Below are 21,416 nucleotides of genomic sequence, written 5' to 3'. Positions count from 1 at the left end.
GAAACAAAAGTTCCGTCCGGCTTATTTGCCAGGAAATGAAAGCTCCCTGCGCCGTGTCCTCTTCTCTGGAAGTTGAAATGGCGGAACATTTCAGGGCCGGGATAAATATCTAACCCAGAAGTGAAGAGTCAGAAGCCACCGTGGCCGGAGAGGTTGGAAGGGAAGCGGTTGATACGGAGGGTCACTACGGATGCTTTAGGGAGGCGCACGCTGCGGGGCGGAAGTGACGAAAGCGGAAGTCCCGCCCCGGCCCCGCCTCCGCCCGGGGCTCTTGTAAGCTGGGTGTTTCCTGCCGCTCTCAGTCCGGGTGTGGAAACTCCGGCGTCCTCCGACTTTTCATGGTAAGGAGGGCAGCGCCCCCAGTCTGGGGCCTCCGCGCGGCCGCGAGAGCGGGACGGCGGCGGGGTCGCGGGGGGAAGGGTCGGCGGGACGGGGTGCTCTGGGTGGCGGTCCCGACTGTGCGGCTGTTGGGGGGCTGGTAGGGGCGAGGCCCTGGGTGGGGGAAGGGCTCCCGGTGGGGAATTGGGGAGGGGGGTTCCTGCCTGTTGGGGACCTGCGAAAAGTTACTCGGACCTGGCAAGTGGTCGTGTGCGCGGGTGAGGTGCGTGTGGGGGTCCTGAGAGCTTGTCGAAGAGGGGAGTAGAAGGTTGTGAGAACAAAGAGGTGTCACTGAAAACAGACGTTTGGGGTGGAAAATGAGGGTTCGGGGGAGCGCAGAGGAGAATGGCCGAAGAGAAGAGGCTCCTGGCAACCGAGCCTTCGGGAGCCTCGGACGATGTAGCTGGAGTCGGTGGTTTCGGGGAAGTGGGGAAGAGACTCCCAGGGTGGTCCGAGCGCCAAAGCTGCCGGGCGGGTTGTGCGCACCCGTGTTTAAGGTCGGGAATCCCAGGAGTTAGACTGCCAGGAGTCTGAGGTCAGTGGAGTCCGGCCTCAACTGGGTACCGATCTGGCCGCTTTCTTTGAAGCCGGAGGTGACCACACCTCTGGAGCCTAGACTGTCTCACCTTGCTGTCTCAGCTGTGGGAAGGTTTCTGTTTACGTGGTATCCTCAAGGCTTGATTTCTTGAGTAGCTCTTTGTGCTTAAGTGGGGATGACCAAAGATCAGCTCAGCGCCTCTTTTTCCATGTGGGCGAGTCACTTTCCGAGAATGTGCAGTCTTCAGGGACCTTCAATCCCCAGCCAGAGGAAAATGAATCCGCCTGTATTTGACTTTGATCTGCTCCATTTTGTCCAAAATAAGGGTCACCTAAAATAGTGGTTCTTAAACTGGGGCCCCACGAGCGACAGCAGCGCCATCGCTACCTAGGAACTTGTTAAAAATGGCCAAGTTTCCAAGACCTACCACAGGTAGTTCAGGGCTGGGGCCCACCGATCTGTTTTCAAACATCTGTTTCCAGGAACCCCAGCACCACCACCAAAAAAAAAAAAAAAGTGCAATTGATGATAGTCTTCTTCCCTAGACCTCTGAGAAGTCTAGGCTAAGTGGGAGAGAATGACTTTTCTGTGGAATACTTGGAATTGACAGTGGCTGCTTTATAAGCAAATTTTAGATGGACAGTAATGCAGTTACGGGGCTCATTCAATTTGATTTGTCTGGAATGGAGACCAGACCTCTGAATTGTAGCAGCACCCTCAGTTTGGGGAAGTGTCACCTAATTTTTTTTTTTTTTTTTTTTTTTTTTTTTTTGGTGGTACTGGGGTTCCTAGAAACCCTTCTACCTCCGGGCCACACTCCCAGACCTATTGTATACTTTTTTATTTTTGGAAACAGGGTCTCTTAAGCCAGCACGGCTGGCTTCGAATCTGTGCGATCCTCCTGTCTCCGCCTCCCAAGTGCGGGGATTACAAGCGTGCGCCACCACGCCCGGCATCACACCTAATCTTAATGCAGCGTTTCTTAGTCCTTATTTTCTCATCTGCCCCAGACATCATCTTTGTCCAGTGTCTTATTTATAGGATGGCTTAATGTGTAAAGGGTACTATATTATCTCAGTGTCCTTTTTGTAGGACAATCTGTATTTTTGTTTTCAATGCTAATAAAGGATATACAAGCTCCAGTTTATGGTTTCCAATGGGGTTTAATGCACCAGTGTCAATTTTGTTGAAACGCTGGCAGAATTAAAAATGTGGGACTTCATGGGTGAAGTTTCCCCACATAAGAATCCCCCCCAAGCTTGTGTTTTGTCCTCACATCCCTGGCGAGTCTTAGATCAAGCTGATTAAACAAACACTTTGCTTCACTCAGTGGTACTGAGTTCTGGCAGTCTATCTGATAGCCCCGAAGGGCTTTTTTAAGTACTACCTACCGAGCTGCTGCCCCCACCCCCTCCAAGATTAATTGGTCTGGGTTGCAGCCCAGGCAGGCCATCCCTGCTTTGTCGTTTTTTTGTAGTACTGGAGATTGAATATAGGGCATTCTACCACCTGAGCTACACCCGGCCCTGTTTTATTTTGAAACAAATGCCTCACACTGAGATCCTCCAGTCTCAGCCTCTCAAGTACTGGGATCGTAGGTGTGCATGCACCACCACGCCTGGCTTGCCATGCTTTTTAAGCACATACAGGTGACTGTATTAGCCAGGGTTGGGAACTGGTCTTAAAGCTTGAAGGGTAGAAGGGAAACTAAAGACCAGGTGCCAAGTGCCTTAACATTCATTCCCTGAGGATTATTTTGAAGATTATGACCTTAACACTCCATTTTAAAAGTCTGGAAACAGAAACCAGGGTGAAATGGCTCCTCTACTCATCACACAGGAAGCAGAACTGGGATTGCAGTCCGTGTTTGCTGGATTCTCCGTTCAGGTTCCCTCCACATGTACACAGGAGCCGGCTCTACAGAGATGGAGCCGAGGCCTTTCTTTTCTGCGCTACATGCCTGGGTCTCCCTTCAACAAATTTCCCCCTGTGGCTGATGTTTTTTTTCTTTTTCTTTCAAGCATGTGTACAGTTCCTCCCTGCCTGGAACTCGGAAGCTGTGAAGTGGAGGGCATGCTTTTACTTTGGTTTGTTTTTGTTTTTGTGTGGGGCTCACGGTTCACTGGCTCAACAGTGCGAGAGTTTGGAGAGCTTCTCCAAGACCACACGGTTACTTACAGCCTAAGTAAGTGTGTGGAACTTTTTGGAACAATGGTTCGCACTCTTGCTGCACATTAGAATCACATTGGGTATTCTTAATGTCCACAAGTTGGACCCAGGCATCGGTGTTTCTTAAGACCACTGTTTAAGACCAGAAAGAGAGCCGCCCAGGTTTACCCATCTAGCTAATGATTGAGTGGAATCCAAAGCCTAGATCTCAAGTGTTGACCACCCGAGTCTTGTAACCAATTTTATTCTCTCCTGCTCCGCCTCCCTATCTCACCGATGGTGAGGCCAAACCTTTGAAAGGAGTAAAGCGGCAGGACCCCAGTGGAGGGCAGGGAGAGGCCTCAGGAGGGCTTTGCCGTGACGGCCTGTTGCCCCTGCCGGGTCCCCGCTCACTGAAACTCGGCTCAGGTATGAACACAGCCGTACCTTCTCTCCAGGGCCCGCCCCGGTGCTGAGCGGACTGATTTGGGAGGGGCTGGCCCTGGGAAGGCTCCGAAGCTTCTGCCTTTATTCTGTAGCGATTCAGTCTTCCTCACCTCTGGAACCAGTCTCCAAAAAGAAGGTAATCTGAGAGCATTCCCAATCATGCTTGGCGTGTCTCCTGTTTGAGCGTTTTCGCTGGCTTGCCTCACCGCAACGGGAGGCTTGAGAGAGAGGATAGAGGCACACGTCCTGCCTGTGTTCTGGGCGGCCACTCTGGGCCTAAACACAGGTGCCGCGCCGAGCCCTCCATCTCTCTTCAGGACTTTTTGTGTTTTGTCTTCTAAACAAAGGCGGTGGAGCCCTCCTTTCACAAGCCACACGCCGCTGCTCTGGGTCTGCGGAGCGAGGTGGCCCGCAGGCCAGCCAGGGTTTGCCCGTCTCTTCGCCCGTTGCCCACCAGCCCTGCTCCTGCCCCTGAGGAGTACCAGCCATCTCTGGGCCATGGCATCTGAATCCACAAAGTGGAACTGATGTCGGCTGTCCTCCAACGTTGCTGGGCATGATCAAGTCTTAAGTGGTGGTGGCACACACCTGTTATCCCAGCACTTGGGAGGCTGAGACAGGAGGATCGCAGGCTCAAGGCCAGCCTCAGCAACTCAGCAAGAATCTCAGCTACCTAGTGAGACCCTGTGTCAAAACAAAAATTAAATCGGCTGGGGGTGTGTCTCAGGAGTAGAGTGCCCCTGACCAGGTGCAGTCTCCAGTGCGTGTCCGCACACACAGTGTTAGTAGAAGTTAATTGGCTGAAGGAGCACAGGGGGCCTTCTACCGGGTGTGGAAGTGCTCTCTCTGAGGAGCACGGACGTGTTCTCTGTCTTGATAGGATGGGACTATCTAGATGTACGAATCGACCAAAACGCATCCCACTGTACACCTAAAATACACTTCACCATATGCGAATTATCTTTACAAAGATGTTGGAATCCCTGAGAAAGCAAGCCAAGCACTTGATGCCCGTTTTTAATGTTTCCTAGTAGGTGCTTACCAGGTGTAGACCATTTCCCATAAGCATTATTGTGAAAATTTGAATCTGAAAAGAATGCTAGAAAAGTATCTCTATTCTGGGGCAAACTTTAACCTCCTTCCCCCCAGCAAAACCCACGTACAACTGGAAGCCTTCTCTCTGGGTCTTCACAGTTTCAGGAACTTCTTATCCCTCTGAGCTGCCTCTGTCACCCCATAGCCAGGTCTTCTGGAGGATGTGGGCGGCCACAGCTACTAGTGCAGGGCTTCTGGGGACTCGGACTGGGGGGGGGGGGTCGCCGCTTCCTCTGGCTTGCTTTTTTTCTGTCATCAAGTCACAGAGACCCCAGGTGAGTGCAGCCGGAGCTTTTGAAAATGTGCCTTCTTGTGATGTTTGAAGCGGTGGCGGGAAGTTTGGGAAGGCAGTACCTTGCGGGAGCCATTCTGTGTCTCTGAGAGCCCTGGACACGGTCCAGCCCTCAATCCGGCCCCTCCAGGGGGGATGGAGCTGGGGTAGGGTTGGCCGGAGAGTTGGAAGCCGCACTGGAATGTTGCCAAGACGACCGTGCAGTCGTTGCCTCTGCTGGCGTAGTGCCACTATTTCAACACTTGTCCCATCAAAACTTCATTCCTCGCTCCACTTAAATATAACGTCCGTGGTCTAAGAATTAGAAACGTAATGCACTTTACTATGGAAGTATTTCTGGAAAAGATAAAGTCATAACCTATCATTTTTTCAGAATAGTTCAAAGAAGTTTTGTGTTAGTGCCCTCCGGTCAAAGCCCACCCAAGCATGCCCGCAGTCACACGCAGCTGGGCCCAGCTGTGCATGGCATGGGGGAGAGCCGGAGGGCCTGGCTGGCAGAGAAGGGGCTTCGCCGTGGTGGGAGCTGCCGGCACGTCGCCGGCTCTGTGGTCAGGTGTCAGAGGCCTGTTGAAAGGGGAGTGGAGCCAGGCCAGGCCTCTGGTTGCAAAGGAAGCAGCCAAGATTGCGTGAGCCTGGCAGGGGGGAAGGGTCTGGTCGTCTTGTTTGGGAGAGCGTTGAGACGTGATTGTGGAACGGCCTGTTCCCATCTGGTGGCAGCATGGTCGTGGTCACGGCGTGGCCTTGTCTGCTGGCAAAGCTCGCCATGTGCGGTGGCCATGCCACGGCCTCCCCGTGGGGCCTGCCGCACTCCTCCTCCTGGCTGCCCCGCCCCGGGAGCTGGACCTTACCTCCAGCACTAGCCCTTTACCTAGATGTTCAAAGCATGCATTTGCCAGGCGCGACTCTCTCCCAAGTCTGCTCAGATGTCTGTCCATTTCTGCGGGGGAGGCGCTCTGGGACCTTGCTGCCTGGGGTGACTCGTCCTAGTACAGGAAGTCTCTCGTTTCTCAGGAACTTGCTTCCAAGAGTTCCTGCTGAGCGCTCCAGAACTCCCCCTGGGGAAACCTTGGGAGCAAGGGTTGGGCTCCCACTCAGCTTGGCACGCAGTTCCGCTGGCGACCGCGACAAGGAAGGGTAGAGCAGGGTCGCGCTTCGGCCATGTTAGGATGCAGCGTGGAAGCGTGGACTCAGGGTACTGGACAGGAGTCTCTGTAGCGAAGGCGAGTCATGGCAGACTCGCTCCTCCAGGGTCGGCAGGCAAGGTCAGTGTGCTAGACGCGCTGCCTGCAGTTTGGAGCAGCTGGTGGGGGTTGCGTGCCCCTTCGAGGGAGCAGCAGCCCCCTGGCTCCCACCAGTTGCTGCCCTCCTGACCCCGCTGGCCTGATCTCAGGAGGGGCCCCAAATGCAGGTTTTTCTGTGGCTTTCCTGGGCTGTCCACAGTGGAAACAAGCGTGAGGTTTTCAGCGCCGTGTGCAGGTGCGCCATGCAGGGCTCGTCGCGAGGTGACCCGTGTCTTCCCCCGGCAGGAAGAGATGTCAGGAGAAAGCGTGGTGAGCTCAGCGGTGCCCGCGGCGGCGACCCGCACCACCTCCTTCAAAGGCACCAGCCCCAGCTCCAAGTACGTGAAGCTGAACGTGGGCGGAGCCCTGTACTACACCACCATGCAGACGCTGACCAAGCAGGACACCATGCTGAAAGCCATGTTCAGCGGGCGCATGGAGGTGCTCACCGACAGCGAAGGTAAGCCGCCTGGGCCTGTGGCGCCCAGCGACCTCAGAGGGGCTGGGGGCGGGGGGCTTCCGGTTGCGCTTGGTGTCCTCAAGGTGTGCGAGGAGCCCTGAGGGTCACAGGGACACTATGAGGGGCATCGAGGGGAGACCTGGTGATGACCAAGTCGCCTGATGAGGACTCTAGAGACCTGGTCATCGTGCTGTGCGACTTGAAGGTCCCCTCCCACCCGGGCCCTCCGGCCCCTGTGCATAGTGGAGGCCAGCTCAGCTCCCTGCTTGGCCCCTCCCCACTCCGTGACCTCACAGTGGCACTTCCGCCTCCGGGGTGGGGGGGCGGCGTGAGGGTTTTCTCTGGACCTTCGCCTTCCTAGAGTGGGGGGCACGGGGCTGACAAAGACCCCGCAGCCTGCGTTTGAGCCCCAGCTTCCCTGGCTGGCGACCCTAACCACGGCCGAGCCTTGGACAGCTCGTTTTCCTCATGTGGTAGGATGGGCGCGCTGTGCCCACCTCGCGGGGCCTTGGGCGTGTGGCGCGTCTCCAGCACACAGATGCTCAGGGTCGTGTCTCGTGGGAGGTCCTCTAGGTGAAATGCAAGGTGTTGCTTAGCGTGCACTCCTGACCGTCACTGCCAGCTTCACAGCACCCGGCAGGCTGCGGCCTGACCTGGCTGGGGTGACAGGTGGGTCAGAGGAGGCATGAAAATCCCCACCCCATGTGTTGGCCCCGAGATTGCCTGAGAGCAGGCCAGCCCCGCAGGAGAGCTTGGCCTCCCGAACTGAAGCCCCGCCTCCCAGAAGGTGCTTGGAGAGGGGCGGGTTTGGACATGTGCAGGGGAGGTTGGTCCTCGTGTGGGCTGCCAGCTGCTTAGGCTGTTTCCCGTGGCACCCTGGAGAAGGCCGCGGGCTCCGCGTCCCTGGGCTTCCTGGTCGCCATGTCGCATGAAGTGTGGTTGCTGCCCCAGAGCTGCTGTGCCTCTCCCCGCCCCCGAAAACACCCGCAATGCCTCCGGATCGTGTAAATCAAGACGGTGGCACTGAGCTGCAGAAGGAAGCAGGCTTTACCTGAGGAGCCAGGATGGCTGTCTTCCCCTGCCCTCCCCGTTCCCCAGGAGGCTCAGGAAGGGCGCGCAAGCGTGTGGCCGAGTCGATCCTCTTCAGGAAGGCCTCCTGGCGCCTCCCCTCATCACAGGTGCCGAGGAGCGCCGCCCCTCACTCAGCCGCCAGTGCGGCCGCCCGGGGGCTGCCCCGGGAAGCAGCGCCATCCCTGACCTGCCAGGCACCACCTGCTGTGAGAAGCTTGGGGCCAGGTTACAGGTGAAACATCCTCTTTGCAGCCTGGCGAGCGGTGGAGATCAGCTACCGTTCCAGGTGGGGAGTCAGCGTCATGGAGAGTACAGTCCTTCTCGAAGGCTCTGGGGCTGGAGATGGGGAGGCTGCCGAGCCAGGACTCGCTGGCTCTTACCGTCCGCCTCGGGCACCGGGTTTGTGCCAAAGCTCGAGGGCCCTGTGGGGCTCAACTGTCGGTGGGTATCTGGTCTCCCACCATCCCTGCCAGGCAAAGCCGTCCTGCTGCCTTCGAGAAGACACTGCAGCCTGACCCGTAGCTGCGTGTTGCCCCAAGTACACTGTCGGGTACAAGGAGCACAGGCTTCATCGGCCAGCTTTACCCTGGCCTCGGGGCCAGAGGCCCGCAGCTGCAGTCAGGTCTACTACAAACAGAAACATCGCGTGTGCTCAGTTAGCATGGAGTCCAGCAGGGCGGCTTGCTAGCCAAGGGCGGAGGCTGGGAAGGCGGGTGGCGCCGCCGAGACCTCGCTAGAGGACAGCACAGGGAGGTGTGTGCAGTGCAATGAGACCTCGCTGGAGGACGGCACGGGGAGGTGTGTGCGGCGCCAAGAGACCTCACTGGAGGACGGCGCAGGAGCGTGCGTGTCACCCCAGGAGACCTCGCTGGAGGACGGCACGGGGAGGTGTGTTCGGCGCCATGAGACCTCGCTGGAGGACAGCGCGGGAGCGTGCGTGTCACCCCAGGAGACCTCGCTACAGGACGCCGTAGGAAGCGGTGGTCCCAGGCGAGGCCCTGGCTTCGGGTGGAGTCTTTTGCCCCTGCATCTGTGTGTTTGGGCTCTGTACAGTGTGCATCTAATTCCTGTACAGGAAGACGTGGCATGGGAGTTAGACCTGCGTCGAGCCTGGCTCCGCCCCGTGGGGATAGTCACAGCTGGCTGTTTCCAAGAGTCAGGCATGTTCTGCTAATTTTGACTAAAGTTGCCTGATTTTGCCATTTATTGGATTTGTGGCATTGAGCAAATGGCCTTTTCTTTTAACCTCTTCCCTCGCTTCTCAATTTGGAAGGCTCACGTGTTGCAGAGCCATGGGATGCAATCATGAGGATACTAGAAAGAGTGCGAGGCTGGGCAATCCCTGCTCATGGGAAGCTGAGGCTAGAGGATTCCAAATGCAAGGCCAGCCCTGGCAGTTCAGCAAGACTGAGAACAGAAAGGTCTGGGCTGTACTGATGCCCAAGGCTCTGGGTCAGTCTCGGTGGCCTTGGTCCTGCCTGGAGGGGAGTGTTGAGGGGCGGCCCCTCCCCTGCGCCTGTGAGCGGCCCTGCAGGCCAGGCGTGGCTTCTCTCTGCCCCTGCCCAGCAGAGTCCAGCCTTAAAGCGCTGTGCGCATTTGTACCTGAGCCGGTCAGCATTGCCATGGTCCCATGGATTTATGTAGCACCTCCTAATAGCCCTGTAGCACAGCCCGTTATATCCCTGAGGCATGGTACAGTACTCCCCTTCATGGTGTCAGGTCTCTGGCTGATGCCTTTGGAATTAGGGCCTGTATACACTAGATGGAAGAGTCCTTGTATTGTCAGACACTCCCTGGGAAGCCACGCCGGCCAGGCTAAGGCAGCTGCGCCCAGGCCGCGCCGCACCGTGTCTGTGTGCCTCTCCTTCCTGGAGATGCACAGTGTCTGACTTGGGGTCACTGTGGGTCTGCGTCCCGGCCCTGAGAGCCGGGGGTCGCTGGGCAGGTGCGGCTGAGGAGTGTGCACCTCAGAGCTGCTCTCCGGGCGACTCTGGCCAGGCCTGGGGACACAGGTGTGCATCTTGCTGGGTATCGCCTTGAGCACGGCAGTTTCTGTCCTACCCCGTATCCTGTCGCCTGAGCACGGCTGTTTCTGTCCTACCCCGTATCCTGTCGCCTGAGCACGGCTGTTTCTGTCCTACCCCGTATCCTGTCGCCTGAGCACGGCTGTTGCTGTCCTACCCCGTATCCTGTCGCCTGAGCACGGCTGTTGCTGTCCTACCCCGTATCCTGTCGCCTGAGCACGGCTATTGCTGTCCTACCCCGTATCCTGTCGCCTGAGCACGGCTGTTGCTGTCCTACCCCGTATCCTGTCGCCTGAGCACGGCTGTTACTGTCCTACCCCGTACCCGCGGTCCCCGGCGTTCTGCGAGTGGCTGCGCTGTTTGCGTCTCTTTCTGCTTAGCATCAGTCTTGCAGCTTCACACTGGACAAGCAGTTGATGGAGCGTGTGCGTTGATGTCTGTAGACTGCTCACTGTTAGGAATTAAATTGTTCCCGAGCGTTCTCCCCCAACCTTTGCCACGTGGTGGTGCATAGAGATGGTCCTGCCTTCGTTTTGGCCAGTGAGGAGGCGCCGGTCGGCGCTGGCATCCTCCGCTTCACAGGATGCCGATCTGGTGCCTGCGCTGCGTGCCCCTTGCGGTGGTCTGAATTTGGCCAACACTGGCGCTCTCCAGCCTTTGAACTGTTCCAACCCAGTGGCTGTGATGCGCCCCCGTTTCACTTTGCATTTCCAAATTGGCAGTGTGGAAGTGCCTGTCCATGGCTGCTGGCCGTCTGGACTCCATCTTGCAGCTGACCCGCTGCATCTTCTTGACACATTGGCTTCTTTCCCCTCACTGCTTTGCAGAAATACGTATTCTGGATCCTGTTTCCTTTCTTTTTGCTTTTTGTTAGGACTGGGGATTAAACCAGGGGCATTCACCCCCTGAGCTAAGCTATACCCCACCCCATCTTAATAATTTTTAATATCGAAAAAGGGTCTCTCTGAGTATTTGAGGGCCTCGCTAAGTTGCCGACGCTGTCCTAGAACCTGCAGCCCTTCTGTTTCAGCCTCTCAAGGACTGGGATCACACACATGTGCCTCCATGCCCACTTCGGGGTCCTCTTTACTTGTGGTTCTGTGTTCTAGGTCTCTTCTCCCAGTCTGACTATCTCAGCCGTTCTAGCGCCTCTGGACACCTCAGCAGTGTGCCTTTGCTTTTCCTGCCTTTGCTTTTTGTGCCTTTTTTATTTTTCCATCTTCCCCCATACCCGCTCCCCGGCCTGGGCATTGGGGGCAGAGGCTCGTCACTGAGCTATTCCTAGATCCAAGCCCACTGTAGGTCTTTGTTACACCTCAGCAGTGCACAGACAGGGACAGTCCCCCAAGGGACATCTGGCCACGTCCAGAGGTATTTTGGGGTTGTTACAGCTTGGAGGTGGGGTGCTGCTGCCACTGCCTGGAGGGGGGCAAAGGCCAGGAATGCCACTGCCACCCACAGTGCTAGGACACTCCTCCCACCCACCCCTAAGAATGATCCAGTCCAAAATGAAGGTTGGAGGACACCCTGCCCTAGAGATTCGGGCCCAGGCACGAGGCAGATTCCTAGACTCTGAGTTTACAACACATTTTGGGGAACTTTTAAGATCAAGCAAGTTTGGAAACCACAAAACATAGATGATAAATATCTTAGTATGGTGAGAAGTCGGCAAAGCCTTCCTGGAGGAAGAGTGGGAAAGGGAGGGCAGACGCCCAGGGGAAGTGCCCGAAGGGCTGAGAGGAGGGAGCCTGGCAGTCCTGCACCTGGCCCAGAGCAGTGCACCGTTTTCTGCGGTTCTGGAGTCGCCTCCTCGCCCCCTCGGGATGCTATTGAGCAGGGGCCCTGGGATGTGGAGGGCTGGTCGTCAATGGCCTTTAGCTAATAACAGTGCCACCTGCCACCGAGAGGTCACCCTGCTGTGCGCTCAGTACGGAACACTTCACAGCTTTCTGCCGGCCCTTAGAAGCAGAAAATGCTGGACATAGAGCCCAACTGAGACACGATGCCCCCTGGCAAGGACGCTTCCCCATAGGCTGCTGCCCTCAGACGCTGGGCCGCGACGCCGCGAGATGCCAAGGCCTGCCCACCTGTGCCTGCCCAGGCCCTCAGCCGAGCCCTCCGTCAGCCGAGCCCTCCCTCCCTCCAACTGAGCCCTCCCTCCAGCCTAGCCCTTCTGCAGCCCACCTCCGCAGCCCACCTTCGGCAGCTCCGCAGACCACGGGTCCCCAGCCCGTGTCCTCCCTCCCTGAGACCACAGATCCCCAGCCTTGTCCTCCCTCCCTGAGCCTAGCCGGCCCCCAGCCTAGCTCGCCCTCCAGCCGGGCTGGGCTGCAGGGTGTGTTCTGTGGACGGCCTTCCACTTGCCATTTCCGAGGGGTGGATTGCTGCTTTGAAAGCAACCGAAATATTTAAAAGTCGAAACGCTAATTGGAACCTCATGGAGAGGGCCCTGGCTGCTTTGCCCTTATTTGTCCAAAGTATGACTCCTTCCCCACAGGCATTTCCTGGCCGCTCCTCAGCCGCGTCCTGCTCCGCCTGCTCGCTTATGGAAGTTCTGGCCGCCTGGATGAGTGCTCTCTGAGGCCCGCTCCTCCCCAGCAGCAAGCTGTGCAGAGGCGAAAGTGAGCGGGGCCGGTGCTTCCCGGGCGCTGAGCTGGACGGGCACCTTCTGGAGGCCAGGGTGCTGAATTCTTACTTGTTCTTTGTGGCCTAGTCCTATGTCCCCGTGGAATGTCGCTGGACCCTCTGGGACTCTCTTTTCTGTGGAAATGCGGGGAATGAGCCTCCCTCAAAAGAGCACTTGCGAGGACGGCACCGTCCTCCCCCTCCAGCCAGCTCTCTGGAGAAAGCGTCTGGTCCAGGGTAGCCACTTCAGCTGCACGCGCGTTCTGTCTGCCCTGCAGGGGGTCGGTAGCTTTTTATTTCCAAGTTTGTGATCCACCCGAAGGCCAGGAGGTTCACAGAACAGCCTGGGTTTGTGGTACTGCTCGGCACATCTGGGCTCAGGCATCGGGGGCAGGCCTGCTCTCCAGCCGCTGTGAGCTGTGCAAGAGGGTCAGTCCACGTTTTGTTTTTCTCGATGTAGAAGCAGAGGGAGAGCAAGCGGAGGCCGCTGTCCAGAGACACAGGGCATGCAAAGGCCCTTCCTTTCCTTGGGCCAGTCGCGCTCCAGGCGCCCTCTGGCGAGGCCCGCTCCAGTCAGGTCGGGCGCTTCCTCCTGCTGCTCAGGAAGCCGCAGCTAGGCAGCCTCCGGAGGGAGGGACCGGCCTTAACAAAGGCCCAGGACCTTGGCTGAGTAGCTGCAGAAGGGGGAGCTGGAGACAGGCGTGTTACCCAGCTCCTGCAATCACTGCAGAGAAGCATTAACTAGCGTGCTGCAGTGACGAGGAGCCTGCCAGGGAAGGTCTGCCGCTCCTGGCCTCCGTCGCCTGCCTGCGCCTCCAATCGGAGGCCCCCAGGCTGCGAGCGAGAGGGGAAGGAGAGGACTCTAAGCCGCCCTGATTGCTTTCACCTCCTAACTGCCGAGTGCTGGCAGTCTCTCCCTGTGATAATGGGACCAGAGACCCGTGAAGCCCCTGCCTGACGCCAGTCACCTGCGGCCAGCGGGGCTGAGACTTGAACCTTAGGCTCCAGGCCCGGCTCTTGCTCCATGGGCTGTGAAAGGAATTTTGATACCCCTGGGGCTCTAGTGGAGAAGTAGCCGGCCACGGACAACTGTGGAGGACATGGGCGCAGAGGGCCAGGCTCCCTGCCCAGCCCAGGCACGTCCCTGTGCCCGGTCTGTTGGCAGTCGGGACCTTTCCTTGTCCAATAAGAGCAGCTTCCACATTGACTGGCGAGGTCGCTGTTCTGTCTGCTGTCGCCATCACTGGTCAAGAAGCGCTGGCTGCGAGGACCGTGGATCGCTCCCGAGGAGGTGCTGGGGAGTGTCCGGGGATGAGTCTGTGCTCTCTTAGGAATGGTGTGGCCACTTGAGAGTTTGAACACAGCGTTACAGAAAGGCAGTAGGTGTTTGTACCCCAGGACTCCTCCTCCTGTTACTGGATGTGGTTGTTTGGACCTGTTTACTTGTTTATTTATGGTACTAGGAATTGAGGCAGGAGCATTCTGAGATACATACACCTCTAGCCCTTTATAATTTCTTTTTTTTTTTTTTTTAATGTTGGGGCAGGGTCTCACTAAGGTACAGTGCACCAGCCCTGAACCTGCAATCCTCCTGTCTTAGCCTCCCAAGTTCTGGGATTATGGGGTGTGCCCCCACACCCAGCTACGGTGTGTCCTTGTCTATGCTCGAGCGTTTTTAGGCTTCAGGGGTCCTGGTGGCCCACGGAGATAAAGACCACAGGCGTCTGGGGCTGGAGCTTCGTCTGGCCCCAGGGGCTGCGGGCTGTGGCAGTGCTGTCTCTAGGGTGGCAGTTGGGTACCAGTCTGCACTTCTCTCCCATAGGGGTGGAGGGAGTCAGGGACGCTCGGCATGGCCCCACCCCTCCCTCCCAGGGAAGAGCGCCCGTAACCAGCCCGCCCTCCTCCCCACTGCAGGCTGGATCCTCATCGACCGCTGCGGGAAGCACTTCGGCACAGTACTCAACTACCTTCGAGACGGGGCTGTCCCCTTGCCCGAGAGCCGCCGGGAGATCGAGGAGCTGCTGGCAGAAGCCAAGTACTACTTGGTCCAGGGCCTGGTGGAAGAGTGCCAGGCGGCCCTACAAGTAGGCACACCCTCTCTTCCTCCAGGGGATGGTACCAGGCACCTGCTTTTGTTTTCCCTCTGCAAGATGGGGGGGGGGAGTTCCCGCCTCCTGGAGATGATGTGAGCTGTGAGCATTAACAGGCTACCCCGGGGCCTCCCCCTCTGGATAGAGTGGCCCCAAGAGGCTTGCCAGCATCGCTCAGGCCCCTAAGGGCTCGGGCTGACTTCAGGCCCGCGGTGGCGGGTCATCTCGTGTATGCACAGCAGGCCTCCTAGTGAAGCCCGGGTTTTAGGCTCGACCAGGGTTCTGGGCCCCCTATGGAACTCATTCTGGCCCCGTGAGCGAAACCTCTGCAGATGCCCTCACTTTGTGGTTGGGCCGTGGGTTGATGTTTCTCCGTGGAGACCCCACATGTCAGAATCTTTCTACGCCCTTGGGGCAGGCCATTGCCCCCCAGGGAAGTCCTCCACTCCCATCCCGTCCGGCAGGGCGCTGCACAGCTGGCTGTCTCCTGGGTCTGAGCAGGGCAGAGGCCAGGGCAGCTTTCAGAATAGGAGCCCAGCCCTGTCCTTGCTGTGGAAAGTGTTCCCGGGGTCCCAGCAGCGCCCCGCTCTCGACTGCACCCACTGGCCTTTGGAGCAGTCCTCTGAGGCCCCACGCTCCTTCCTGCCACCAGCTGGGTTTCCTCTCTCCTGGCCCGTCCATTCTTTTCCTCATCTTGTATCCCTGCAGTCTCTGCGGTGGGCTCACAGGAGCCCTCGGCCCAGTCGTGTTTCATCTGCCACACTGTGGTTCCATTTTGAGTGGCATGCCGGGCTCTGGAAAGCGTCACGGTGGGTGTACACCCGCACCGTGGCTGTGGCCGCCCGAGAGGGGCAGCCCACGGGGAGCCCCACAGCGTGCTCCCTGCGCCTCAGCGTGCAAGCGCTCCCCTCCCTCGCCCAGAGCAAGGCAGGCCCCAGGCTGACAGCATGTCTTGTTCCAGCAGAACAAAGACACGTACGAGCCTTTCTGCAAAGTTCCTGTCATTACCTCTTCCAAGGAAGAACAAAAACTTATCGCGACTTCAAATAAGGTATGTTGGAGCACCCCCCCCCCCGGCATGTTTCTTTTACTGTCAAATGATGGCGGCCCTTCTGCACGAGTTCTGAGGTCAAGGCGCGTGTGATCACCTGAGCACGGGACGCTGGGCTCATCTCGTGTCACCCGGCCGCTGGGTCGTGGGCTGTCCTCTCCAGCTGGCAGGCTTTGCTTGGCAGTCTCCTGTACCTCGTGGCAGGGCCTGGCCCTTGGGGAATCTTCAGCGCATTGTACCAGTTTGACAAGTAACCTCTCTTCCTTTTCAAACAACCCACAGCCAGCAGTGAAGTTGCTGTACAATAGAAGTAACAACAAGTACTCCTATACCAGGTAAGGTGCCCACCAGAAAAGACTCGTGCACGCTCTAGGTAAACCTCACCGCAGCAGCCAGGCCCGCCGCCTGCCCGCGGGAGGGGGCCGCTGCACCTGGGGGGGCCCGGGAGCTGCGGCCGCCAGGTGGCGCTCACGCCATAAAGTGCACCTGCTGTGGGGTCACCTCAGTAGTTTTAAATCTAACCACCAAGTTGTGCAGCCTTGGTTACTTTCTGATTTTAAAACATTTCCATCACCTGAAAGAAACCCTCTGCTCACTCAGTCTCCCCGTCCCCGCAGAGCTGCAGGCGACTGCTGGTCTGCCTTTGCCTGTAGGCTTTCCTGCTCTGGACGTTACTTGTGAATGGAGATGCGTAGCACGTTGCCTCCTGTGGCTGGTGCCTTCACCCGGCATGTCTTCGGCTCCCTGCGCTGTAGCGTGAATTAGTACTTCATTTCTTTTCATGGCTGACTGGTATTCCACTGTACGGACAGACCATGTTCTGTGCGTCTTCTCATCAGTGGAAGGCTTGGGCTGTCTCCACTTCTGGCGACTGTGCGCACTGCTGCCGAGGAGCGGGGCTGCCAGGTCGTGTGTAACTGAGGCCGGCCACCAAGCCCTTGCCGCGCTGTGTCCAGAGGTCGCTGTGCCCTACTCGGTAACCCCTGCACAGCAGCATGCGTGGGTTTGAGGATGCCTCTGGCTCTTGGGGAACATGTGGCTCTCGGGCAGGGCCTTGAGGGACGTCGGGAGCTTAGAGGCTATTCGGCCTGTAACCTGACCAGGATGAGAACCTTCCTGGGGCCGGCCGGGTGCCACCCTGTCTTCAGCACTCTGTCTCTGGCTGTGCGGGGGAAGCACCCGAGCGCGCAGCCTAGGAGCAGGGCGTAGGGCCGGAGCCGTCTCTGGAGCCCAGCTCCGCCATGGCTGGTTTGGGCCTTGGGCAGGTGCCTGGTTCCCCTGACGCTCGTTCTCCCTCCTCACGGTGGCGCCTTCCCCGGGGGCGATTCTGAGTGGAAGAGGGTGGAGGAAGCGGCCCGCGGTCACCGCTGCGAATGTCCTTGTCACAGCAATTCGGACGACAACATGCTGAAGAACATTGAGCTGTTTGACAAGCTCTCGCTGCGCTTCAACGGGAGGGTCCTGTTCATCAAGGACGTCATCGGGGACGAGATCTGCTGCTGGTCGTTCTACGGCCAGGGCCGCAAGATCGCGGAAGTGTGTTGCACGTCCATCGTCTACGCCACCGAGAAGAAGCAGACCAAGGTACGGGGCGGGGGCTGCTACTCTCCTCGCCTTGCAGTTGCTTCTGGTCACACCGGCTGGTGTCTCGGGCCTGGAGAGCGGGCGTCCCTTCTGACGCTCACTAGAGACGGCCGTGCCAGACCCGCGTCCTTTGCTGCCCGGCAGGCTCAGGTCGGTCCTTGTGCCGCGTGGCTGTGGCCGGCGCCGACTCTCCTGACACGGGCGTGGCCTGTGCAGTCCCTCTCCCTCCTCCACACGATGCTCCCGTCAGCACGGCCCCATCAGGCGTCGCTCAGCAGGGAAACAGCTGTCTAGACCTTAGCCGGGCTTTCTTGTCCTGACCTACCCCGCCCCACCATTTGTAAGGCCTTCGCTTGCCCACTGACCCAGAGCTGCCTCCGGAGTGCGCTCGACTCCCTGGCCTGGACGCTGGGTCCTATGTCGTCCTGTCCACATCGGTAGACTGGACTTGCAGCATGCCATTCTGCCCAGCTGGGTGGCGCGGCACACGGCTGCCTGCTCTCTGGCCTCTGCCTGCGAAGCTCCTTGGGCTACGAGGGTGGGCTTGCTTTTCCCTTTTTTCTGTAATCACACCACCGTGTACGCTGTCATTCCCTTCTCAACCAATCTCAGGGAAAATTGATTACCTGTAACTGCAGGTGCAGCCTGGGCAGTCGCCTCTAGTCACCAGGTGCTGCGTGCCGGTCACCTATCAGCTTTCTTTCCCCACAGCTGTAGAAGCACGTGGCTCTCTGGGGTCTTGGAACTGGTCTCACGCAAAATACAAGTGAAAGAAAATCACACCACAGTAAAAAACAGAGCCTTTTTTTATTACTAAAAATTGTCAAAAGTTTCACCTCTAGAATTAGACAGTTCAGTGATTGCCCACGCACCTGTCCTCCTCCTGCTCTCCATGAGCGCCCGCTCACGGCAGCTCTTGCTTCCTCAAGCCCATTCCTGTCTCCAACACAGGGTTGATTTGAAGTGGGTTCTGCTGCCCGCTTCATAAGGCAGCGCGGCTGGCTTCGAGCCTGCGCGATCCTCCTGTCTCCGCCTCCAAGCGCAGGGATTACAAGTGTGCGTCACCACGCCCGGCCCCCCTATTTTTAAGTTGAAACATGGTCTTGCTAGGTTGCTGAGGCTGGTCTCAAACTTGGAATCCTCTTGTCTCAGCCTCTCAAATACTGGGATTCCAAACATGTGCCACCACGCCCAGCTAAATTTTTTTGAAGGGTAGCCAAAAACATCGAGGTTCTCTTCCCTTTTAGGTTCTTTTCCCTTTTAAAGACAGCAGGGGACCGGAATCACCTGCCTTCCTTGCCGCACCAGCGAGCTTTGCTGCTTTTCTCTTGTGAATGTTTTTTTAGGGTGGGAGATCCTCTTATAACCAGACCCTCATTTTTTCATGTTTTTTTTTTTTTAAACCAAACTGGTAGCTGGATTATCTCTGTCGTTGGGTATTAAAAGGTCCATTAAGTCTTCTGGTTTTTAGAGCTCACTAGGAGCAAAGGGCTTTAGAGGCCGGCCACTTCTGGAGTGAGCCTGCACTTGCTGGGGAAGCTGTGTGCAGAGCGGAGCGGGGCGGGCCTCCAGCCTCCTCTTGCCCGGGTGTCTGTCTTTCTGCAGCAGAAGCCTCTGATTGGGCTTTGCAGAGAGCTGGTGTTCAGATGCTACCTCTGTAGGAACAGGCCCCTCCTCCCAGCCCCAGGCCTGCAGAAGCCTCGCCTTGGGGCTGACACCCAGCATTGGCTTCTCAAGTAACTGCAGATGGTTTTTTTTTTTTTCGTAATTGGCGTCTCATTACAGCATTCCAAGTGTGTTACTTGTTCTTTTAATCATCGCTGAATTTCTGATGGTTAATTTAGAAAGTGCTTGCTGAAATTAAGTTCAGGCAGGTGTTTAATGCACATTTTGTCCACTTGGTTCTTAATTCTGATTCACTGGTAACTGGATAATAACTAAGCAGAGAATTCTCCCTTTATTGGTCTTTTTCTGTTGTTCAGACTGTGTCACTTTATTGACTCTTCTCTGTCATCTCTGCTGTCATTCAGCCCTTCCAGGGAGTTGAGCGTTCAGTGGGTTTTTTTTTGGGGGGGGGGTTATTGTATTTTTTTCCATCTTTTGTCTCTTGACCACGACTTCCTGTGCTTGCATTTGTTTGTACTTACAGGAACTTTCTGTGTGTGTGTTGTGCTGAGGATTGAGCCCAGGGGCCTTCTACCTCTGAGCAACACCCCCAGCCCTACTTTATTTTTATTTTTAAACAGGGTCTTGCTAGGTTGAGTCTCGCTGCTTGCTGAGGCTGTCCTTGAACCTGCGATCCTCTTGTCTCAGCCTCCCAAGTACTGGAATTACAGGTGTGCACCACCACGCCCGGCTGGAACTTTTTTTGAAACAGCTGCTTTCGGGTCTCAGTGGGGTAACCCCGACACCGTGTCCTCCTGGCACTGGCATTTACCTGTCAGTTACCTTCTCCTGGTTCTTCGTCTGTTCAGTCATTTTGAGTCTTGTCCGGAACGTCGTGGATGTATTTGTTTTGCAGTCGGCCCATGAGGTCGAGCGTGGCCTCCGTGGCCCATGGCTCTGGGCAGCTCAGCCTGCACCCCCGCGGTTGTCCCACCGTGTGCACTCTGGCCCATGGCTGGCCCGTGTTCACGTCTCCTCTAGAGGCAGGTCCTGTAGCCAGGGGTCCAGTGTCAGTGCACAACTTTAGAGGCCGCTCCCAGTTTCCCCTTTCTCACCTGGGCACGAAGCTGGGCTCTGGTAACCGTGCTCTGCTGCCCAGCGCTGTGACTGAGCCTGCACCCGAGGCCCTGGAGGTGGAGAGGAGCCCAGGGCTTCGGTGGGGGCCCGGGCTAGGGCTTAGCTCAGCAGCAGAGCACTTGCCTTGCATGCCCGAGACCCAGGGCTCCAGCCCTAGGACCACAGAGAAAGCAAAGGAAATAAGAAGGAAGGCCATTCCCTCGGAGCTTTGATTCCCGCAGTCTGTGGTCGAAGCTCTGAGGTTGCTTGGGGACAGGGTCCAAGAAGAGGGAACAGGAAACAACCCCAACCCTGCAGTCTGTGTGAGACCGCGTGCCTTGCCTGGGAGCTGAAGACCTGGTCTGCATCCTGGCGCACACTGCAGTGCGTGTGCGCTGCTGGCTTGGTCTCCACCGCACTTCTGCGCTCCCCAGTGCCTCAGCCAGCTCACATCCACGTCCTCACTCGCTGCTGCGCCCCCCCCCCCGCCCCCGGCTCCGTAGCTCTCGTCAGGAAAACGGGGTGGGCTGTGCTACCTCTGACCCTCCCGGAACCTCGGAATCCGGCCCCGTAAAGCCAGGCATCATCCATAGGTGTCAGACCCGCTAGCCAGGCATCGTCCGCAGGTGTCAGACCCGCTCAGCAGCCATCCTTGCTTTCGGGCTCTTCAGCCCAGCACCATGCCCTGCGGGGGGACGGCGGCCCTTTCCAAGGGTTCCCCGTGGGTGCCTGCAGCCTGCTAGCTGCGCCCTGGGAGATGAGCCCAGTGTCCAGCAAAGGGAGCAGCTGGGTGGGCAGTTCCTTGGTGTGGAAGGATCTCCAGGGTTAGCATGGGACGAGGAGGAGGCGCCTGAGACTTGGCACGGCGGCCACCTTTTGTGGTTTTCCCAGTATGTGAATGTACATGTTTACGTGCAGGGGCTCACGGGGGTTCTCAGTGGGGAGACCCGATTCCCTGTGTCGCTGTGCTCTCTGGCACAGGTAACACTAGGCGTAAGTCTGTTGAGCGTGACAAGGGCCTTGGAACCATGGCAGTCTTCCTGGGCACTCGGTCTCTTTGGCCAGGTGGCAGCGGCCGGCTGCGTGCGCGCCATGCAAACTTACCTGCCCTGTGTTTTGTGGGGACACAGGTGGAGTTCCCTGAAGCCCGGATATATGAGGAGACCCTTAATATCTTGCTGTACGAGGCCCAGGATGGCCGGGGACCTGACAACGCGCTCCTGGAGGCCACCGGTGGGGCGGCCGGCCGCTCTCACCACCTGGACGAGGACGAGGAGCGGGAGCGGGAGCGGATCGAGCGCGTGCGGCGGATCCACATCAAGCGCCCGGACGACCGGGCGCACCTGCATCAGTGAACGGCCAGCAGCCCAGCCGCCCTCGGCGCCTCCCGCTGGCCCTGACGTCTGCGGAGGCTTCTGTAACAAGCCAGATGGTTGTTTTGATGTTTCTCCACAAGGTGAACTGATTGTCTTAACCCAGGTGTACACACCCCTCACGTTGAACAGCTGTGTCTGAGGATCCCAGAGCCAGGCCTCCTTGGTTCCTGCAGGAAGTCTGAGTGAGAGCTGTGTGTGCAGTGTTTACTGTCGTGGGTGTCGGCCACGTGCAGGCT

The 21,416-nt window shown here is 57.7% G+C and overlaps 1 protein-coding gene across 1 annotated transcript; it reads left to right on the top strand.

Moving 5' to 3' along the window:
* Positions 1–338: 338 nt before the first annotated feature.
* On the top strand, positions 339–21,159 carry KCTD10 (potassium channel tetramerization domain containing 10; the record flags this gene model as incomplete). Its single annotated transcript, XM_080717811.1, has 8 exons — positions 339–478; positions 5,335–5,524; positions 6,425–6,638; positions 14,273–14,442; positions 15,410–15,499; positions 15,782–15,834; positions 16,888–17,083; positions 20,935–21,159. The coding sequence occupies 8 exons, from the start codon at positions 339–341 to the stop codon at positions 21,157–21,159; spliced, it is 1,278 nt and encodes a 425-aa protein (XP_080573937.1).
* Positions 21,160–21,416: the final 257 nt, after the last annotated feature.

Source organism: Muscardinus avellanarius (assembly GCF_963383645.1).
Source record: "Muscardinus avellanarius genome assembly, chromosome: 21".
Taxonomy (NCBI): domain Eukaryota; kingdom Metazoa; phylum Chordata; class Mammalia; order Rodentia; family Gliridae; genus Muscardinus; species Muscardinus avellanarius.
Note: the sequence above shows the minus strand (reverse complement) of the source record. Positions and strands in the feature narration are given on the sequence as shown.